Source organism: Triturus cristatus, chromosome 9 (genome assembly GCF_964204655.1).
Source record: "Triturus cristatus chromosome 9, aTriCri1.1, whole genome shotgun sequence".
NCBI lineage: Eukaryota > Metazoa > Chordata > Amphibia > Caudata > Salamandridae > Triturus > Triturus cristatus.
Window position 1 is genome coordinate 1,292,041,539 of NC_140592.1, and position 21,695 is coordinate 1,292,063,233.

The 21,695-nt window shown below is 44.2% G+C and overlaps 1 protein-coding gene across 2 annotated transcripts in view; it reads right to left on the reverse strand.

The window, feature by feature from the left end:
- Nucleotides 1-18,044: 18,044 nt before the first annotated feature.
- Nucleotides 18,045-21,695, reverse strand: part of LOC146799798 (uncharacterized) — a 148,257-nt gene continuing 144,606 nt past the window's right edge. For both annotated transcript variants that reach the window (XM_085627483.1, XM_085627481.1), the window contains one exon: nt 18,045-20,631. In XM_085627483.1, the coding sequence (XP_085483609.1) occupies nt 18,123-19,520 (1,398 nt within the window). In that variant the 5' untranslated portion in view covers nt 19,521-20,631 and the 3' untranslated portion in view covers nt 18,045-18,122. The remainder of the gene's footprint in view (nt 20,632-21,695) is intronic.

Below are 21,695 nucleotides of genomic sequence, written 5' to 3' on the forward strand. Positions count from 1 at the left end.
GCTACTCCAGCACGGTTTTGTGTAAAATCCTCAGTTCGGTAACTTGGCAAGGCCGACTGTTTGTACTTTAATCATTATTGAGGAGTAGCTTAGAAGGCTTTAAATACCTTCTAAGGCATTTCTTGTGGTATTTCCTGTTTTATATTTCAATTTACCAAGGAAAATAATTTTAGCTTTATCCGATATTTCCCAATTTTCATTCCAATTGTGCTAATAAAATACTGGCCATGTGGAAACCCAAGGCAACTACAATCTTTTTTCCCACATTTTAATTCCCTTCTCACATCCCAAACCTCCTCTTAAAGGAGTGTCCAGAACCCTTCTCTCTGCACGACCTAAAGATGGCAAGATGTAGTACAACTGCCTGGGCTACTGGAAGCCGCTGGCGAGTGAGCCCGCCTCCCCAGAGGCCCCAATATCTGCCGAGATCCTCTCTCAAGGCGCCCCTTGTCCAGTTAGTATCCATGGTCGGTATTTATTTTGCTTTCTAGTACTGATAGTGAACGCAGAATCAGACCTGAACTGGACAATCTGCTGATCACTGATGAATCGGAGACACCAGGTCTGGACACATATACCTCACATATTGATAAGGTTTTATTAAGGGCGGCAAATGCCACACGGCGCCTTGAGACTGACAACAGGACAAGTAGAAGTCCCGCAGGTAGAACCAACCTAAAGAGGTGCTGGAAAAGCCAAGTTTTAAGTTGTTTCCTGAACCTGGATACATTTGACAGAAGTTTAAGCTCCAGGGGAGAGTGTCCCACAGTTTACAAGTGGAATACACAAAGCTTCTGACTTCCTGGGAGTTTGGTTGCCGTGGGGCACTACCAAGCCTCTGGACGCAGAGGCGAGCAGGTGTCTCCTGGGTACACACTGCTTAAAACTCATCTGCAGAGCTGTGGGACCGACCGCACAGAAGGATTTATGGGGCAAACGCAGTGCCTTAAAGGCCACCCATTTCTTGATAGGGAGCCAATGAAGTTCCTTTAGCACAGGTGTCACTGAGTGAACTTTGGGAATGGTCTTTAAAAGCCGAGCAGCAGCATTCTGCACCAGCTGAAGTCTGTCCTAAGCGCCCGAGTGAAGACCCCGATACAGAGCACTGCAGACGTCAAGTCCAGCCAAATGATTTTGCTAACCTGGCCCCTAAAAGTGAGATTGACTTAAAAAATTACCACCGAGTTCTTGACAATAGGCGATGGTCTCTGGAAAGTTCTAAGAGAAAAAGGCCACCAGGATGAATTCCAAAATGAAGTGTCTTTGCCAACTAGTAAGTCCTCCATTTTGTCTGAATTCAGCTTACGGCAGGTTAGCCTCATCCACTTGACCACCTCACACATACAAGTGTTAAACCTCTTGGCAACCTCTTCACCATTGCTCAAAATGGGGGCAATCTTTTGAGTATCACCAGCATAAGCAACAGCAGAGAAGCCAAAGGATTGAATGAGTTTATTAAAGAGGCAACATAAATATTAAACAGTGTAAGGCTCAAAGAAGATCCCTGTGGCACGCGGCAGAGCAACGAAAAAGGTTTAGACGTAAAAACACCCCAAACAAAGTCTGTTCCCTATTTGAAAGGAAGGAAGCCAGAAGGACAAGAGCTGCGCCATGAATCCCAAAGTGGGCCAAGCGATGAGGACCAAATGGTGCAGACAAGTCAAGAAGAAACATAGCTGCCCCCCCGATAGTCCTGATCTCTTCCGAAGCGACCACCAAAGCCGCCTCCATACTGCGGTTGGATCTAAAGCCATGTCGAGCTTCAGTCAAGAGTTCACGCCTATTCAGAAAGGTCATTTTTAAGAAGACTTTCAAGCATCGAAATGGGGCGGGAATTTTGCTCCTCATTGGGATTAAGAGAAGGTTTCTTCAAGAGAGGGAGTATCAAAGCCTTTTTCCATTCATTGGAGTACTGAGCAGCAGCAATAACGCTGTTCATAAGTTCTGTCAAAATGGGAGCAAGTTTCTCCCCTAGCTCTTGTAAAGGTTTTGGGGGACAGGGGTCTGAGGGCGAGCCTGACTTAGTACGAGCAATAATTTTGTTCGTCCTTTCTTCAGTAAGAAAATGAAAGTCACTGAGCTCCGGTTTATTAAGCTTGAAAGTGTCTTTTCTGGAAAAGGATGGGTGACTATTAATGTTCAACTCATCTGGTTGCGAGTGTGATCGCTGGGGACCCTGCTTGCGGCGCTACAACACCCTGGTGGGATTCTGGTCCCAGGGTGCAGCTCCTGCCCTAGCCACTGTCAGAGGGACGTGACCGTGACTTTTCTTCTCACCCTGGTGAGACTCCAAGTCCCAGGGTGAAACGGACCACACACCTGTTGCCTCTGCTGAGGGGCAGGCGTGCCAATGCGCTGACTCTTCCCCCGTGGCACGGGACGCATCTGGTTGCGAGTGTGATTGCTGGGGACCCTGCTTGCGGAGCTACAACACCCTGGTGGGATTCTGGTCCCAGGCTGGAACTCTTGCCCTAGCCACTGTCAGAGGGGCGTGACCGTGGCTTTTCTTCTCAACCTGGTGGGACTCCAAGTCCCAGGGTGCAACGGACCACACACCTGTTGCCGCTGCCGAGGGGGAGGCGTAAGCAACGTGCTTAAAGCGCTGCCTCTTCCCCCGCGGTGCAGGACACGTGCAGGCCGTGCCCGGGCAAAGCCTGTGCCAAAGGCGGGCCCGTCCTTGCCCGTCATCGACTGGAAGAGGCCGGGCAGAGCCCACTCTCTTGGCTCTATCTTGGATCAAAGGTACTGTTCACATTATTTTTTAACTGAACGCCGGTCACCAATCACACGGTTTGTATCAACGTGAGGGGATCTTTATCTACCCATGCGGCTTGGTGGGCATGTAATATTGCGGTAGGTCACCACATCTAGTTGGTTCTCAGTTACTCTACTCTACTTACATTGAGTTATTTATCTTGGTTATTGATTTGGGGTCGCAGGCAATGGGGAAACGTAAGGCATTAGACCAAGCCCAGGGAACATTGAAACCCCAAAAGAAAGTGGGGGACAATGGGAAGAGCAACCTGAAGGAAATTAATAACTTGATTGAGGAAGTGGAAACATTAATACGACCAGAGCATACTCAATCAAAGCTGCCCTCAAGGGATAAGTCCCCAGGCCTAGTACAATCAGCGTGTAAAGGGACAAAGGCGAAATCGACAGGGCCCATCTGGGAGTAAACCAACAGCGGGACAAGGGCACACTTCCATAAAAAGATATTTGTCTACACTTCCCCTGCAAGGGAACGGGCTAAGGGGTTACCCACGTAATATTAATCATTGTAACCCTATAGTATCAGTCAACCCCCACCGGAACAGTAGTAATGGTGGATTTTTAGGACAGGCCACACGCCCAGATTTGTGCCCACAAAGGATAGAAGCACCAGAAGTTCCAACCCCTATGTCTAGGCTGTCCGGATTTCGGTTTAAACCGACTCTGACCGACAGTACCCTACCGGATGAAAATCAGTGACCCCCGGTTTAAACCGAGAGTCACTGATTTTCATAGTTGACGGGGGAGAGGAGCTGTTGTGGTCTGCCGTCTGTCTGACTGCGGCCGCACCAGAGTACTTCACAGGTCTTTAAAAAGACCATTTACATAACGAGGCTTTGTTCTTCTTTCGCCCCTTCTCAGAGCCCCTGGGGGCTGGGGCTGAGCGCAGAAACAGTCTTAGTTGCTTGCTAATTAGCAAGGATGGCGCCTAGAACCAAACTATCTCTGACATTTCCACATCGCCTACTGGGCTGTCATTTTCCACAGTTCGGCGTCTAAATGTGTCAGGAAACGTGGCTACAAATTAGTTGTAACTAATGTGACTGGTCTTTCTGGTATTGTTTAGTTCTGTTTACTGATAAGAAACGGATTCGTGTCCACGGTGCTGTTTGCCTGAAATACCTGTTCAGATAACAACTTCCTCAAATGTCATTCTTCATGAGATAAAACACTTAAATTGTATTTATTTTATCAAATCCCTTTATGCCTCTTCGTTTGACTTAACTAGAGAGCCCTCAGTCGATCTGCATATGCCCTGCCCTTCAAGGGGGTTTCAAAATGTATTTATCCATTGACAAGTTTCCTTTAGGCCGCCTCCTTAAAGTAATCTATTCCAGCGGTAATAAGCAGGGGCGTGGCGATCACTAATGCAGCAGGAGCAGTGGCACCGAGGCCTAGATGGTTCCTGCCTTTTGCTGTCCGAACGGCAGTCAGGGACCAGGGTTTCCCTTGCCGGAACTACGGCGCATGAGTCGTGACGTGGGTCTTTGCGCCACTGGTAACAAACGCGTGTCTGCTTGTAGCACACTCACAACGAGAGCTCGGGGCGCACTGCCCGTAGGCACGCAGTTCCGTGAAAGGGGAGGGCCCGGGCCTTTGTTTGGTAACACACTGGGGAAGTGTAGGGGGACGGTGAATGACAATGGGGGCATGCCACCAACAGCCACGAGGTGTTCGGAATACACGCTTGAAAGGGATTAGCAATGGATGCCCCTGGAGGAATGCGTGGCATCAGGCAGTGTATACGTAGCAGCAGGGCGCAGACTAACCTATTCACAGCTTTTCCTCAAGTGCTCAAGTTCAAACGGCCGACCTTGTTCCTTAGGATAATGAATATCACAACAAGTGCAGATTGCAACCACATCAAAGTGTGACAGTGTGTTCATTGTTTAAATAAAATTAGCTTGGCGACAGAAAGACTTCCTAGGTGTGAAGCTTAAGGAAATGCTGACCTCTCCTCACTGTACAGGTCCTATCGAAAGATGTAAATGCATTTCCTGTGCCCACCACGTGGATTTATAAGAGGCAAATAGAAATATATCAGGATTGATACGTGACAAGGGCCGAAAATTGTTTTCAATGTTCGACTCTTATTTTGCAGAGCTTCTACTGTATCATTTGAAATTTGACTGAGGGTTCCAACTCACTTTTGCATTGCAATGCATTGAACACAATTACCAAGCTAATCTGGCGAACGGTGGTCAGAGTCTCGGCAATGACGCTCAACATCCTGTGATTCTGGGCAAATCAAGTAATCTACCCGTCCCTAACAAAAATTAATGTGCCCTTGTGTAACGGAACAGGTGCTCATGTGAAGCGCTTCAATACCTTCAGGTCGAGTTAGCACTATATAAATCTCAGAGTGGAAAAAAAACAGCAGTGAAAACCAGCCTAGCTTTACTCAGAGCCGTGCCATCATGCTACATGATTTGTGAGGAGTGCCCAAAACCATGAACATTTCACCAAGCTCTCACTTTCTTCAAATGACAACACATTGATTCTAAATGAACTATGAGAACTGCCTGCCTTGCCTACAACGCCCAACACCCCCAGAAATCTCTCATTTCCAAAACGTTCTCTCTGTATCCCGCAGTGCAAGAGGTGTGCCTTGCACAGAGACACCCTTTTCAGGCAAATTTCAGAAAGTGCTGACTTAACCTTCGAGTTGTAAAAATGTATTTGGACCTCATCTACACTGTACGTACACTCTCTATATACCATGCATCAATGAGGAAAGCAAGCAATAATAAACGCAAAGCGTTCCATAAACACCGGTAAAACACCGTTTCTGTTGTTTTTTATGGCATGAAAATGAGTAACCACTGAAAAGCACTGTTTTTTTTGAGGTTTTGAAATCACTGGAAAACACTGAAAAAACACCACCAGAATTCACCAAAAATAGAAACTGAAAACAGGAAAGCCTACCTATGTCCAATCCATCTATTAATATGAAACTGGTCACAAAAGAAGGCTACATTGATTACCTAAAATTGCAGCTTACTAATCTAACCAAGGAGGTCGGAGCTCTCAAGGTAATAGTTGGTACACTAGCTGATTCCCTTAAATTAGTGGCAGCGGACATCTCAAGTATGAAGGATCAATTGTTTAGGCTTCAGAAGGCCAAGCCATAAGAACAGCTCACCGGTAGCTTGGCTACGAATAGTAGGGTCACATATAGTAAATCATACGATCCCCAACCACTAAGAGTGGACCGTCCCCTTCCCCAAAAGGACATAGCCCACATTCCAGTACCCCCTAATTGTAATCAAGATAGGCCCAGTGGAATAAGGCACCGGTGCCCTGAATCAGTTGATGATTATAATTACCACCTAAGAACAACACATCCTTTGAGGAGACAGACACAGGAAGCACATATGCCCTGTGATCAGCCACAGGCATTCAACCCCAAACGGCTATTTGTTTTAACTAATGTTTCAAAATGAACACCTAGCCTAATTAAAGAAGACAAACACTCCCTTATAAATAACTGTACACAATGGTTTAGACGTGAGCAAATGTAGATCACTTATCAGGGAAGACATCATTTCTGCCAAAAGGTTCTCCGAAACAGGCTCTGACCTAGAAGATGTACACTTAACATTAGTCAGTGCTGATCTGGGAGAGAATCTAGTGGCCTTTGACATTCGGACATCACATTTAAATTCCACAAAAATCACGATGAAGTATAGCCCTCCAGATTCATCGAAGAAACATGTTATCCAAAAACCTGTTCCAAATCACTTTGAGGAGTCTCCTCTACGTAAAATCGATTGATGGCTCGGAGTCCTCTCCAACAGTCACAACTGAACCAAGTATTGGGGTTTAGTGGAGAGATCCCCGGCCGTCAATCAATTTCACGTATTAGTAGTACATCTGAACATATAATTTTTCCTATGGTTCTAGACAGCAAGGATGGTAACCCATGTGACCCAAATGGGTTTATAGAGCCGTTGTGCCTCCCGGATTTAGCCCAGTTTTCATATCTTTCATGGAATACTGCAGGCCTGCAGTCGAAAATAGAATCTTTGGACTGGTCTGACCTAATTGAAGCCCAGGATATCTGCATATTCCAAGAAACATGGTCCACATACCCAATACATCGTCCAGGCTATCTCAACTTCTATAAACCGACAACCCAAGGACAGAGGGGTAGACCATCAGATGGGTTAAGCAGGATATACGATATAGGATTCGGGAAGTTTATATTGATAGCCCAGGTATTATAGCCATTTGTTTACAGACCAGCTCTCAAACACAAGTAACAGTCTTTAATTTTTATTCAAGAGGGCTTATAGGTGGAAGATTGTCTAATACAGTATCCCTTCTGGAGGATATTCTGGATAGAAACTCTGAAACTGTTAACCTTGTGATTGCAGGGGATTTTAATACCACCTTTGAGCCCCTCGACCAAGATGACATGAAACTTACCGAAGAGGAAGATGCACAATGGAACATCCCCCACTGGAGCTACCCCCATCAAGAGATGGTCGGAGGCAGTGCAACAACTAAAAGCACTGTGAATGGAAAGGGGTATTAGGGCAGTTAATGGGAGAACCCAATCAGACAGATCAGGTTAAACACATTTAACAATGGCCATAGTATGAGCCGCATTGATTACATTTTCATCAATCTGGAACAGTGGTCTGCCCTCATTGATATGGAGGTACAGGAAAGAGCAGAACGCAACCATAAACCCCGATACTAAAAATGAAATCACCAGGACTTATATGGTTCCAATACAGACAATGCAGTGTACGACAGAAAATGCCCTGCTCTGTAGGGCAGGTCAAATGGAACACAATTGTTGAAAACAAACAAATCCTCTTATCAATAAGGATAGATGTTACTAACATCTTGGCAGAGTTACAAACTGCCCATACCCAGGTACAATTAAATAAAAACATAACTAGAGCAGATGATAATCTATTTGGCAAAATAAAGACATACTATTAAAGCCTCTTAGACAGCCTAGCAAGTTGACAGTGAAACAAGTCAATTGGTATAACAAAGCTTTCAGACAAGCATACAAGACACTAGCCGCAGCAATCAAATGAAACAATCTGGCTACCCTTAAACAAACACGCAAGATGTATAAAGCCATACAACTGAAAGCCAAAAAAGACTGGGATGAACAGAGATGGCAAGATCTCTACCAGGCCAGCACAGGGAAAAATCTTCAAACTTTTGAGAAACTGGTAAAATTGGGGAGAGGTGGGATGAAGAGGCAGAAACCAATGAATTCCAACACATGATTCAATTTGCATTTCGACATAGGGAAGGTAGAACTAGCGCTGGGGGCAGTAACGGGAGGAAGAGCCCCGGGTCTAGATAGCATCCCAACAGATTTAGTTTTGCATGACAGGGACATCTGGCAAAGGTATATATTGTTGTTAGCTAATGCAATAGTTAGAGGAACTCCCATCCCTGAATCTTGGAGGGGTGCTGAGATTTTACCAATTTACAAAAAAGGTGATCGATCCAGCCCCAGCAACTACAGGCCAATAAGCCTAATAGATTTGATACAAAAGGTACTGGTGCTGGTAAGAATTCAGGATTGGATCTTAGATAACGATATATATGAACACCTCTACAGGCAGGGTTTCGTGCCCATGTTAGCACTATCGATCCGGTCTTCCATTTTATATTAATCTATTGGCGTACTGTAGTGATTACAGGAGGCACAATTTACGCTGCCTTTGTGGATGTGAGGTCCGCTTTCGACCTGGTCTCGTGAAACAAACTCTGGTCGGTCCTAAAGGACCTAGGGATGCCATTAGAGCCATTGTCCATAGTTGTGAGATTACATGAGGGGAACTTTGCACAGGTGCGCTGGGGCACACAGGGCAATAACACAAACCAATTCCCCGTATCTAAAGGGGTTCGCGAAGGGTGTGTTATGGCCCCAACACTATTTTGGCTATTTGTGAATGGGGTTGTTAATTATTTTTCCACCTACCCGAAAGATGCACCATCACTTGGAGGTACAAAATACCTATACTAATGTTCGCAGATGATATGCTTGTCATCTCGTGGGTTACAGCGAGCACTTACACGCTTTGAAGACTTCTACAAGGCCCATGGCCTTGTGATTAACACGAACAAACTAAATTTATGGTCCTTAATAAGCATCGGGCAATCAGGGGTGGTGTACTTTTAAACAATGAGTACCTTGAACAGACAGCTGTTTTTAATTACTTAGGGATCACCCTCGCAAACAAATTAAACCCAGATAGAAACTATGGCTCTAAAACATCGCCAACTGGCAGGTGCATTGGTGGGAGAACACAGAACTTCACTAACTAAGCCTTTAAGCCCAGCTTTAAAGATTTACAACACCAAATTCATAGCCTCAATAATCTATGGCTCAGAATTATGGGGCTTTGAAAATCTGACATCATTAGTCTCAGCCCAAAATACATTTCTGAGAGGCATCACCAGTCTCCCGCAAAACACTCCATCAAAGACTCTATACCATGACTTAAGGATGCAATCGGCTGGATGAGATAGCAAGGTTTCACCCGATAGCATTCTGGCTTAGACTATGGACCACTCCTGAGCTATCACATTATGCTACAGCACTGTTTGGGAAGCCGATACCAAATTTAAGATCATCTGGCTACAGAAGGTCAAAAGCACACTAGCCAATATGGGGTTAAGACACCTATGGGATGATCCTGTGGACGAACGGTTCCCCTCCAAAAGGGAAATGAAAGAGCTTTATTGGTCCATGATTGTAACAAATAGTACACGAACCTTAGAGTTTAAGCCTTGCCCCTTGTAAGAACCATACTGGGATTTTATTTCTAAGCCTAGAGACAGAATACTATATTTTCGATTTCGGGTGGGCATTCTGACACCCACAAATGGTACAATACAAACAACAGTAGATGCCATCTATGTGTAGGACATGTGGAGACCTACTCACACATTCTATTTGTTTGTCCTGCTTATAAGGCCCCCGGGAAAAATGTCTAAAACCATTATGTAAAAATATGGGCACTAGGTCCAGTATTACTGCTTTAAGAATATTGCATACAAATACAAGTGAGCTGTGCGTAATATCAACTGCCAAATGTTCGCGTTGGATGTAGTTAATTCGTGATAAAATGCAAATCATGTCTGTGGCCACACAAATCAGTAGCCAACAAAATGACTAAGTCGGTGCTTAATCCGTTGGGCTATTACTATCACATGGCTAGTAGTGATCAACGAACGTTGCAGTTCTTGCATAATTATAGTTGTAGCAATGGATGCTCGCAGTCATCTAACACTGTATATGTATTGGTGCTACCTGGTAGCCTTGGACAAGAAAGAACTACATCGCGCCGTCTCATTGGTCTATACATTCTTATATCATTTAATTAATTGTACAATGTCATGATACTTTTATGAAATAGATACCTCTAATTTTAAAATTCATTTTATGGAGATAAGAATGGTTTTATGGTTTCTCTTTTTTATATAATCAATCTTTAATCCAATATATATGGACTTGAAGCTGTTGAACACCATTTGTGAATTTATGTATATATGCCCAGTTTATGGTCAAAACAGGTGTTTGTTTCCTCTCAACTAAATGTTTTATGTATTATTGTGAATGTCTTTTATGATCTTGGTCATCGAAAAAAAGATTATGAACTGAACTGAACTAATGTTCAAGTGAAATTCATTATCAACGCCTCTACCTTGATTCTAAAGACGCGGGCAACGCTGCCACTGCCTCTACCTTGTTTCTAAAGACGCGGGCAACGCTGCCACTGCCTCTACCTTGATTCTAAAGACGCGGGCAACGCTGCCACTGCCTCTACCTTGTTTCTAAAGACGCGGGCAACGCTGCCACTGCCTCTACCTTGATTCTAAAGACGCTGGCAACGCTGCCACTGCCTCTACCTTGATTCTAAAGACGCGGGCAACGCTGCCACTGCCTCTACCTTGATTCTAAAGACGCGGGCAACGCTGCCACTGCCTCTACCTTGATTCTAAAGACGCGGGCAACGCTGCCACTGCCTCTACCTTGATTTTAAAGACGCGGGCAACGCTGCCACCGCCTCTACCTTGATTCTAAAGACGCGGGCAACGCTGCCACCGCCTCTACCTTGTTTCTAAAGACGCGGGCAACGCTGCCACCGCCTCTACCTTGATTCTAAAGACGCGGGCAACGCTGCCACCGCCTCTACCTTGTTTCTAAAGACGCGGGCAACGCTGCCACTGCCTCTACCTTGATTCTAAAGACGCTGGCAACGCTGCCACTGCCTCTACCTTGTTTCTAAAGACGCGGGCAACGCTGCCACTGCCTCTACCTTGTTTCTAAAGACGCGGGCAACGCTATCACATAGTGCTTGGCTAGGTAAAGCAGTAGCAAAGGAAGTAGAGTTTTTAGCTGAGTTAATCTTATCAGTAAAATGTCTAGTTTTATCCTTAATTGTTTTTTTATGCTCTTGCAGGAGTTTTTTTATATTTGCTCTTTTCCATTAGAGTATAACTATTTCTCCAATTTCTCTCCTGCCTACAGCATCTTGTTTTAATTCTTGAAGCTTAGGACAGAACCAGGGTGACGTTGGTTGGGCTCTGCGACGTTTTACTAGTTTTCGAGAGGCCACTTCTGAGACTGGTGACCTAATCCAATTCACAAACTTAGAAGCATCAGCATTAGGTTCATTAGTCAAAAGGAGAGTCAAAACGTGACCCCCATTGCGTCCGACACTAATGCAAGAAGTTCACCACCTTCGTTTGTCACAAACGCTTTTTTAAACTGCACTTTAACCAATAACTAAGCCTATCCATCTGGGATCCCTATCAGTGTGGTGGGTGACGTATACTTCAAAATGCACCATTTTTCAAGAATTAATTCGCACATTTTACTGGGGCAGCCCCAAACACCCCCACATATATTTCTATTTGAAGAGTATTCAAAATGCTGCATTTTCTGGTCACTTTAAAAAAGGTTTTTGAAAGACATTTGCACTCTTAACTACAATGAAATGGTGCTGCTCGGCGCTGCAAACAATTTTGCTGCGTGGAGCTGTGTCATTTAAAAAATACAGGGATGTGCCATATTTATAGGAATATGGCGCATCCCTGTGCTCTCCCCTGCACTTGCGCTAAAACAGAATGCAGCAGTGTAGGAAAGTAGGATCTGCTTTCATGGATAACCCCACTTTTTCCCAGGTGGCAGTGTGTTTTTGATCTATTCTGCCGGGATCCTGCTAATCAGAACTCCTGCAACTGTGCTATCACCCCTAAATTGGTTCTAAGTACTTTGGTGCCTCCAAAATTGGCTACGAATGTACCCTTGTAAGTCCCTAGTATATGGTACTGAGGTACCTAGGGCATAGATACACCATGGGTCTCCCATAGGCAGCAGCATGTATTATGCCCCCCGTGGGAGTGCACTTAAACTGTGCCATTGCAGCCTGTGTGAGTTGGTGCTTGCACCTCTCACAACACAACGTTTCCTTATATCGGAGGTCACTGCACTTAAAACATATGTCACCCCTAAGGCAGGCTCTTCAGTCCTGAGGGCAGGGTGCTTCTTCCAATGTTGCTCCTTCTCTGTTCTCCACACCAGTTTCGGCTACCAAGGCTTGTTGGTGCTCCCGCCGGACACCGATCACCTAGTCACCGACATCCAACGTGGGACAGCTCATGCACGTCTCTTGGTCTTGCTCAGCATCACCTGGTCCTCACAGCTGCAGCGACAAGCTCACAGTCGAATGCCTGGTCCTCACAGCTGCAGCGACAAGCTCACAGTCGAATGCCTGGTCCTCACAGCTGCAGTGACAAGCTCACAGTCGAATGCCTGGTCCTCACAGCTGCAGTGACAAGCTCACAGTCGAATGCCTGGGCCTCATAGCTGCAGCGACAAGCTCACAGTCGAATGCCTGGTCCTCACAGCTGCAGCGACAAGCTCACAGTCGAATGCCTGGTCCTCACAGCTGCAGTGACAAGGTCACTGTTGACTCTTCTGAACCTCCCAACATCGGTGCGCATTGTGTCTTCGTGCCTCCTGGTCACCCCTGAGTGGCATAGACTCTGTCCCCTCTGCTTGCAGGTTATTCACTTGCAGAATCTACCCTTCTGTACTTTTTCACCATCTTCTCCAGAGGCATTTTCTTCTTAGTCTTCCATTGTCGTCTACAGAGGTTTCCGACGTCTCTTCACCTCTATTCACCTGGCTTCCCTGGTGTAGGTAACCTGGTTCCCAGGGCATCCAAGGGAGGGGTGGCTTTCCAAACTTCCGCCTTCCAAGGTAATTCTTCAGCGTCCTCTGGGGTGGGTCATTCTTCTACAAACTGCAACCGCGACTTCTCCATTGACTTCCATTGGTTACGCAGCTGTGTTCCCATTCTGCACTAGCCTCCGTGGAGTCCTGTGTACTTACCTCGGGTGGTTCCTTGTGTTCCCCGCTCCTCTGGGTCTTCTGGTCCAAGTCCCGTTCTCCCTTGCAGTTCGCATTCCACTTTTTTAGTACATGGTTTGGTCTTCCCTAGAGACCACTGTATTTTGTGCTACTTACCCGATTGCATTTGAAGAATATGTGTGTATTATGTTGACATCTCCATGTAGGAGTTATACCAATGTGTTAGTGAGTGTTGTGTAATGAATAGAAGTATTTTTATATAAACACTGTGGGGCACATTTACCAGCCCCTTGCGTCACTTTTACACCACCGCTGTGTCACTTTCGTGATGTAGCGGCAGAGTTAACAATGCGCCACAATTTACAATGTGACACATTACATTGTAAAGCCCTGCTCCACATTATACCTGCGTCAGAAATAATGTATGCATGGTGGGCATTCGCATCATAAAAGTGATGCAGTGAAATCTACAAGATTTCACAGAGCCACTTCTACGACAACACTGTGTCAAAACCCTACGCCTGCTTGAAGCATGCGTAAGGAGTGACGCAGCACAATAGGTATAGGCCTTCCTGAGCATTGATGGAGTTGCGCCGTGCTTGCGACACGACTGCAGCATTGCGTGACCTTTGCGCCAACAGATGCCTGACGCATCTGTCAATCCTTGCGTCATGGTGCACCGCATTTTAAATGTGACGCATCCATGGTGGCGCAAGGGTTTTTTTGCACGATGCAAGTAAACTGACGCATCTCTGCTTTAATGCAGAGATGCATCCGTTTCTTGTAAATCTGTCCGTGTGTTATTTTTCTAATGAAACCTACACTACAGATTAAACTGGTAAAACAAGCTGCTTACCACTCCTTCAAGATAAGCCTGAAGGCTCCTCTCCACAGCTTCCACTTTGAGCTTTCTATGGCTGTCTAAGACCACTAAAATCACCATAAGGGTTGCCTGGATTAGTGCAAGGTGCGGCACTTAAATAAGTGTGCACCATATACTAAGGCAGCCTCCTACACATACAGATTAAAATGGAGGCGATTCTGTCACTGGTGCCATCAAAACAATTTGCATCCACATCTACTCTAGAGCGAATCCCATGCTAAAGCACGCCTTGTTTATTCATTGGAGAAGGCCTATCTCTTCACCATAGCTCGATACAGACGCTCACCTAAGGCTTTCTCCCTGTGTTCCACCAGAATCAAGAAGCAGTTCATGAAAGGGCTCTTCTGAACTTTTACTACAGTTAAAGCTCCTCCTCCGGAGTGGCATCTCAAAGTAGTTCTATCACAACTGATGAAGCAAACATTTGAGCCCATCCATAGGGCGGACATCAGATTTCCAATGTGGAAGCTTGCTCTTCTCCTCGCTCTACACATCCACCAGGAAAGTCAGTGAAATACAGACTTTTACAATCAAGCAACCTTTTCTATGTTTCCCAAATGACTTTGTGGTCCTCAGAACGAATCCTAAATTCATCCCTAAGGTTCTGTCACAATTCCACTTAAACAAACCTGTTATTCTCAGAATGTTCTTTCCCAATGTGGCCATGCCAGCAGAACCAACTCTGCTTACTCTAGACAGTAAGATGTGTCTTAAATTCTAACTGCAAAGGACTAAGAATATCCGCCGGACTGACCAACTTTTCGTAGCCTATGGGCAAGGTTGTCAAGGCACTGCAGTTACTAAGGCGACGATTGCCAGATGGATCGCAGATACAATACAACTTTGCCATGACAAAGCAGGCAAACCTTTGGCAAGGGTAGTTACAGCGCATTCCACAAGAGCAGTCTCCACCTCAGCTGCTATGTTCGCAGGCATTCCACTGGAGGAAACCTGCAGGGCTGCAAAGTGGAAAAGCCCCCACACGTTCACGCAGCATTGCTGCCTGGAGTCAATGCAGCGTAGTGACGCAGCTATAGGCCAGGCGGTGTTACATCATTTATTCCAATAAGGCGAGCCTCTTTCCATAGAGGTGTTTATTTATGTTTAGAAATGACCTGTGCTTCATATGTGATCTTACTGTTTCAGACGATTGAAAACGTTTAACTTATTCAGTACTATTAATTGGAATGTTTATTCTGTGTATGTTTACATTTCACATACATATGTTTATGCATGAGTATATTCATCAGAAATATGAGTTTGTATTGATTTTTTCATGTGATGTTAATGTTACCCACCGTCCACTAAGGGCACCTACAGTTGTTTTAATACTGCTAGCTATTCTAATTCAAGGATGTGAATCTATGAAAGATCCAATACTGGAGAACTGAAGTAACAGGGAAGTAACATTTCTTTTGGTGAATGCCCCCTCCCCCGCTGCCAGCCCCATCAGCCTGGGCATACCCCAAGATGCAATTTTTTCCCACCTGAACAAATGTTTGTGGGTACCCATGACCTAACACAAGCCTACTATAATTCCAGTCACTCCGTAATAACCTTGAGCCTCTGTATAGGTCTATGTTAATGGACATGTAGTTGTAGTTATTGTCAATGAAGTCCTTGTCATCCCCATTTTTCTGGGTGCTTTCTCCTGCTTTTGCCTCGTTTTTCACTGCTTTCTCCATCCTTCTCCACCATTTTTCTGGGTGCTTTCTCTTGCTTTTGCATCGTTTTTTACTGCTTTCTCCATCCTTCTCCACCATTTTTCTGGGTGCTTTCTCCTGCTTTTGCCTCGTTTTTTACTGCTTACTCCATCCTTCTCCACCATTTTTCTGGGTGCTTTCTCCTGCTTTTGCCTCGTTTTTCACTGCTTTCTCCATCCTTCTCCACCATTTTTCTGGGTGCTTTCTCCTGCTTTTGCCTCGTTTTTCACTGCTTTCTCCTTCCTTTCCCTCTGTTTTTCTGGGTGCTTTCTCTTGCTTTTGCATCGTTTTTTACTGCTTTCTCCATCCTTCTCCACCATTTTTCTGGTTGCTTTCTCCTGCTTTTGCCTGGTTTTTTACTGCTTTCTCCTTCCTTTCCCTCTGTTTTTCTGGGTGCTTTCTCCTGCTTTTGCCTGGTTTTTTACTGCTTTCTCCGTGAAGCCACTGGCAACTCCAGCACCTTGAAACCCTCACTGGTGATTTTCCGCGCTGTATAAATCCTGATTGATTGATTTGACCCTCTTTATAGGTCTATGCGAATGGATAAGCGGTTGCAGTTATTGTCAATAAAGTCCTTGTCTTGTCCTGTTCATGGAATAGGTGGTTTGGGTTAAAATAGGCTTTAGCCTGTTGGCATATTGTAATTGCTTTGTAACATCCAACTTACATGTAGATTTGTGCCACGTCCACTGTTCAGGATACAATACTTAAACAGAGCCTAGAGTTTCTCACATTCAATCACAGAGTTCATCTCCATTAGTATTCGTGTCCTGTAACCCTCTCTGCTTACTTGTTTTATCATAAATGTACACGTGATCACCTCCCACCCAATCAAGTAATTTTTTCGCCCATTTGCAAGCCCACATTCTATACTAGTAACCGTGGATAATTGTTTACTGTTCACAGTTGCTTTATAAAATCAACATTACTTATGCTAAAGAGATTTCCCATCTCAAAGTTATGGTCTCCAAATTAGAGTAATTTTAATACTGATTTCTCACAAGGATTTAAAGACTCCAAGTTGTTTTTTATTGCATAGGATTTAAAGACTCCAAGTTGTTTTTTTATTGCATAGGATTTAAGGACTCCAAGTTGTTTTTTATTGCATATATGTCTTTGCAAGAACAAATATTTCAAAATAAGGTCATGATTAGATAACATGTAGCTTTTAAAAAATATTCATGACAGTACTCTTTGTGATTCCCTATGGATCTGTAAGTTATCCCCTCTGTGTACCTTTAAGACATCTCATCAGCATGGTTTCTATGTTGCAGCATTAGCCGGCTCTTTTTCTTGAAATATATTAGTGCTTGACAAGGGGAAACCCGTAAGGTAGGAAGGACCCAGGGTACTTACTAATTTGAAAAACAGGAGGTCCTTCAAAAACAATACAGCATGCGATAAATATAGACCAGAATCGGCTCTATATTACTTGTACAATGCCCAGCCGGGCATTGAAATTTTAATAATCAATAGAATTATTTTCTGACATACAATAGATTGTAGAGTGGGACACAGTCCTGTGTCTTTAACATCTGAACAAAGGTACAGACAGTCAAACAAAAGAAACATACATCAGGCTGAAGAATGAAGCTTTTAGCCAGTTCGAGATACAAGGGCAAGCTTTCTTAAAGGTACAGTGTCATGCACAATTTTTAACAAATGCGTTTAAAATGCATGTTTGTACATGGGGTCGACGACGTTTCGATCTATTCAATCAATACATAGATCATCATCAGGACTAGAAGGAATAAAAGCCTGATTTTACAATTCCCATTCCGGAGACGAACCACCTCTAGAGTAAATGCACACAGTTCCAGTGGTTACGCGGATCAATCGGCCAGAATTATACCATGGCGGTTAAGCTGAAAACAATTGTGGGCTCCAGCTTGTTGTGGGAATTAAGAGAACGACCAACTACCCAACATAACGGCCTGAGAATCCAAGGTCCGCCAGTATCAAGGGGGAACTGCACGATCGCCAGGCTTTTATTCCTTCTAGTCCTGATGATGATCTATGTATTGATTGAATAGATCGAAACGTCGTCGACCCCGTGTACAAACATGCATTTTAAACGCATTTGTTAAAAATTGTGCATGACACTGTACCTTTAAGAAAGCTTGCCCTTGTATCTCGAACTGGCTAAAAGCTTCATTCTTCAGCCTGATGTATGTTTCTTTTGTTTGACTGTCTGTACCTTTGTTCAGATGTTAAGGACACAGGACTGTGTCCCACTCTACAATCTATTGTATGTCAGAAAATAATTCTATTGATTATTAAAATTTCAATGCCCGGCTGGGCATTGTACAAGTAATATAGAGCCGATTCTGGTCTATATTTATCGCATGCTGTATTGTTTTTGAAGGACCTCTTTTTCTTGAAAGGCCTATCACATTCAGTACATTTATTTGGCCTTAGCGTGATCTGCTTGATGTCTCTTTAGAGAGCCGCTGGAAAAGTAAGCTTTGTCACATTCAGAGCATTTGTATCGTTTCTCACCGATGTGCGTTCTTCCATGTAACAACAACTGTGCCTTTGTAATGAAAGCCATATCACATTCAGTACATTTATGGGGTTTCTCCCCTGTATGGCACTTCTGATGCCGTGACAGATGACACACTTGTTCAAACGCTTTGTCACACTCGGAGCATTTGTATGGTTTCTCACCAGTGTGGTATCGCTGGTGCACAGTCAGAGTACTCTTTTTGATGAAAGCCTTATCACATTCAGAACATTTATAGGGTCTAAAGCCTGTGTGGCATCTCTGATGTAGCGACAGCTGTCCATGGACCCTGAAAGCTTTCTGACATTCACAGCACTGATACGGTTTCTCACCCGTGTGCATTCTCTGATGTACGATCAAGCGTGAATTTGTAACGTAAGCCATGTCACATTCCGTGCATTTATACGGTTTGTAGCCCGTGTGCTCCCTATGATGTAGCATTAGCTGTTGCTTTCTAATGAAAGCTTTGTTGCATTCAGCACATTTATATGGTTTCTCACCCGTGTGCAGTCTCTGGTGTAGCATGAGGCCTATCTTACTAATGAAAGCCTTTTCACATTCACAACATGGATAGGGATTCTCCCCTGTGTGACATTTGTGGTGTGTTGATAGATGACTCCTCTGCCTGAAAGCTTTCCCACATTCTGTACATTTGTATGGTTTCTCCTGGGTGTGATGTCTCTGATGTACAATTAGCAGCCCCCTTGTACTGAAAGCCAAGTAACATTCAGTACATTTATGTGGTTTCTCACCAGTGTGAAGTCTCAAATGTACTGACAAGTGACCCTTATGGGAAAAGGCTTTGCTGCAATCAGAGCATTTATAGGGTTTTTCCCCATTGTGGGTTCGTTGATGTATTACCAGAGCTGCCTTTTCAATAAACGTCTTGTCACATTCAATACACTTATAAGGCCTTAGCCCTGTGTGGCATGCCTGGTGTCTCTGTAGAGTGTCTTTTCTACGGAAAGAACGGTCACATTCTGTACATTTAAACAGTTTACAGCTGGTGTGGACTTTCTGATGTCGGGATAGCTGGGAACTTTTCTTGAAAACCCGGTCACACAGAGGACATTTATATGGTTTACTGCAGGAATCGTTTTTCTGATGCATTTTCAGATGACCCTTTTTAATGAACATCTGATCACACCCACCACATTTATACGGTATTACTCCTGTGTGGGTCTCATTGTGCTTCTTCAGAGAGCTCTTTGCAGTAAAGTTTTTGTTACATTCATAACATTTATAAGGCTTCTTGCCATTATAATTTCTTTCACCGTCCATCAGTTGTTTTTCTTCCATGAAAGCTTTTCACACTTCGTATACAGATACGGGGTTTCCCCGCTTTAGTATAGTGATAGCCGCGGCTTTAGACTGAAAGCCTTGCCACATTGAGAATATTTATGTAGAATGCACAGCACTGTGGTTTGCCTGAGGGTTTTTAGCACTCCATTTGTAATGAATGCCTTGATAAATGGAGAACGTATCTAGTTTCTGTCAAGTGTGATTTCACTGATATACCATCAACGGTGCTCAAATGCACGCACTGTCATAATCAAGGCATCTGCACTGGTTCTCACAAGGGCGAGTTCCCTGATGAATCACCGGCTCCCCCTTTCTAGTTGGAGCCTTCACAACATTATGTTTATATGGTTTCTGCCCAGTGAGGATCTTCTGATAACAAATTAACCTTCTGCACAAGAGCCTTGTAAGATTCAGTACATTAATCTGATCTCTCAATTGTGTGACTTCTCAGATCTAGGATTATATGCTACCTTGTTTTGTAAGCCATGCCACGTTCATATGATCTCTTGTTGGTGGGACGTCTCTGGTACGTGACCAGACAGATGTCCCTTTCTGCATGAAAGCTTAGTCACGTTCACCACATTTATATGGTTTCTTGACTCATTTCTTCTAAGTATCTTTAGTCGTATCGTTGTAACGATGTCTTTCACATGCCAAACATAAAAAAATTCCATCCATCATCTTATTCATTACATTTAAGGACTCTAGTAGGTTACTATTCAAGGTGTGAATTTTGTGTTGTCCTGATAAATTTGTTTTACAGAACAATTTTTCACAATGAATCTCCAGGCTGGTCTCTCAGATAGTGTTGTTGTATTTGCATTTACAGGGAAATGTTTGTCACAATCTGTTGCAGTAGCCGGTCTACTATGTACACAAATGATAAAAATGTTAATAGCTCAGAGTTCATTGGTAAGGTGTGATCCTATTCGCTGAACATGGATCTCCACCGGTGCACGTTGTACTCGCTGTTTGCAGCAACAGACCTTTTCAATAATAGAAGCTCTTTCAACTCCAATAACAATTGTGGAACTTCTATGACATTGCCAAATTGTTTCCTTTTTTTCTACGGCTGGTGTCTTCAAACTGGGATTGGATTCTCTGGTGCCTGTGAATATAATAATGGGGCATTAACCATCAAAAGATGTATCCCTGGTCAGCACTTACACAGCAATTCCTGATTCCTAAATGTACATTTACACAAGACAATACATAGACCACAGAAACATAATAAAACAAGTTAAAATATATGCACTTCAATTAAAAAGAGAATTGAGGTGCTCATCAATTTTCACACGACTTTGGAGCATATTTACAAGGGGATTGCGCCACCGGAACGTCACATTTACTGACGTTCCAGTGGCGCAATGCCCTGCTTCACATTTACTAAGTGGCGTAAAGCCACTTTTTGGGGCTTAAAGCTGCTTTGTAAATATTGTGCCCTTTCATGCAGATTTCTGCATGAAAGGGGCGTGCAATGGGTGTTGCTAAGGGCATTCCACCACAACACAAGGATGAGTAAATCTGAGGCAGGGCCAATAACTAACGCCATGAAAAAACAGGAGTTAGATTGGCACAACGAGGAGAAATACTTTTATTTCTTCTTGTTTTTGCTTATTCTATGTATTGAAGCAAACATAGAAGTAAGCCATTATTGATTGTTTATGTGCCGGAAGGGACACCTTCCTGCACATAAACAATCGTCCCTGCAATACATACACCCTTGCACTATGCCACAAAGGTGTCTGTGTTGGCGCTAGGCAGCTATTTTTAGCACAAGTGCTTGGAATGAATGAATGAATGAATGAATTTTGGGACTTCTATAGCGCATGGCTGCCCGGAAGCGTCCCAGCGCTGAGATTGCAGACAAACACCTGAGGGTAGAAGCAGACGGGGAGAGGGGAGAGGTTATTGCGGAAAGAGGTGGGTTTTGAGAAGTTTTCGGAATCTCATGTGATTAGGCTCAGACCGGAGTTGGATTGGAAGAGAATTCCAGAGGGTTGCGGCGATCACCGAGAAACGGCGTCCACCGGTTCGAGCTCTTTTAATTCGTTGGACCTTTGCCAAGTTGCCCTGCGCTGATCGTAAGGGTCTATTAGGTAAGTATGGGCAGATCATAGATTTCAACATTGGGGGTCCTTGATTTTGCATGGCTCTGTGGGTGGTACATAA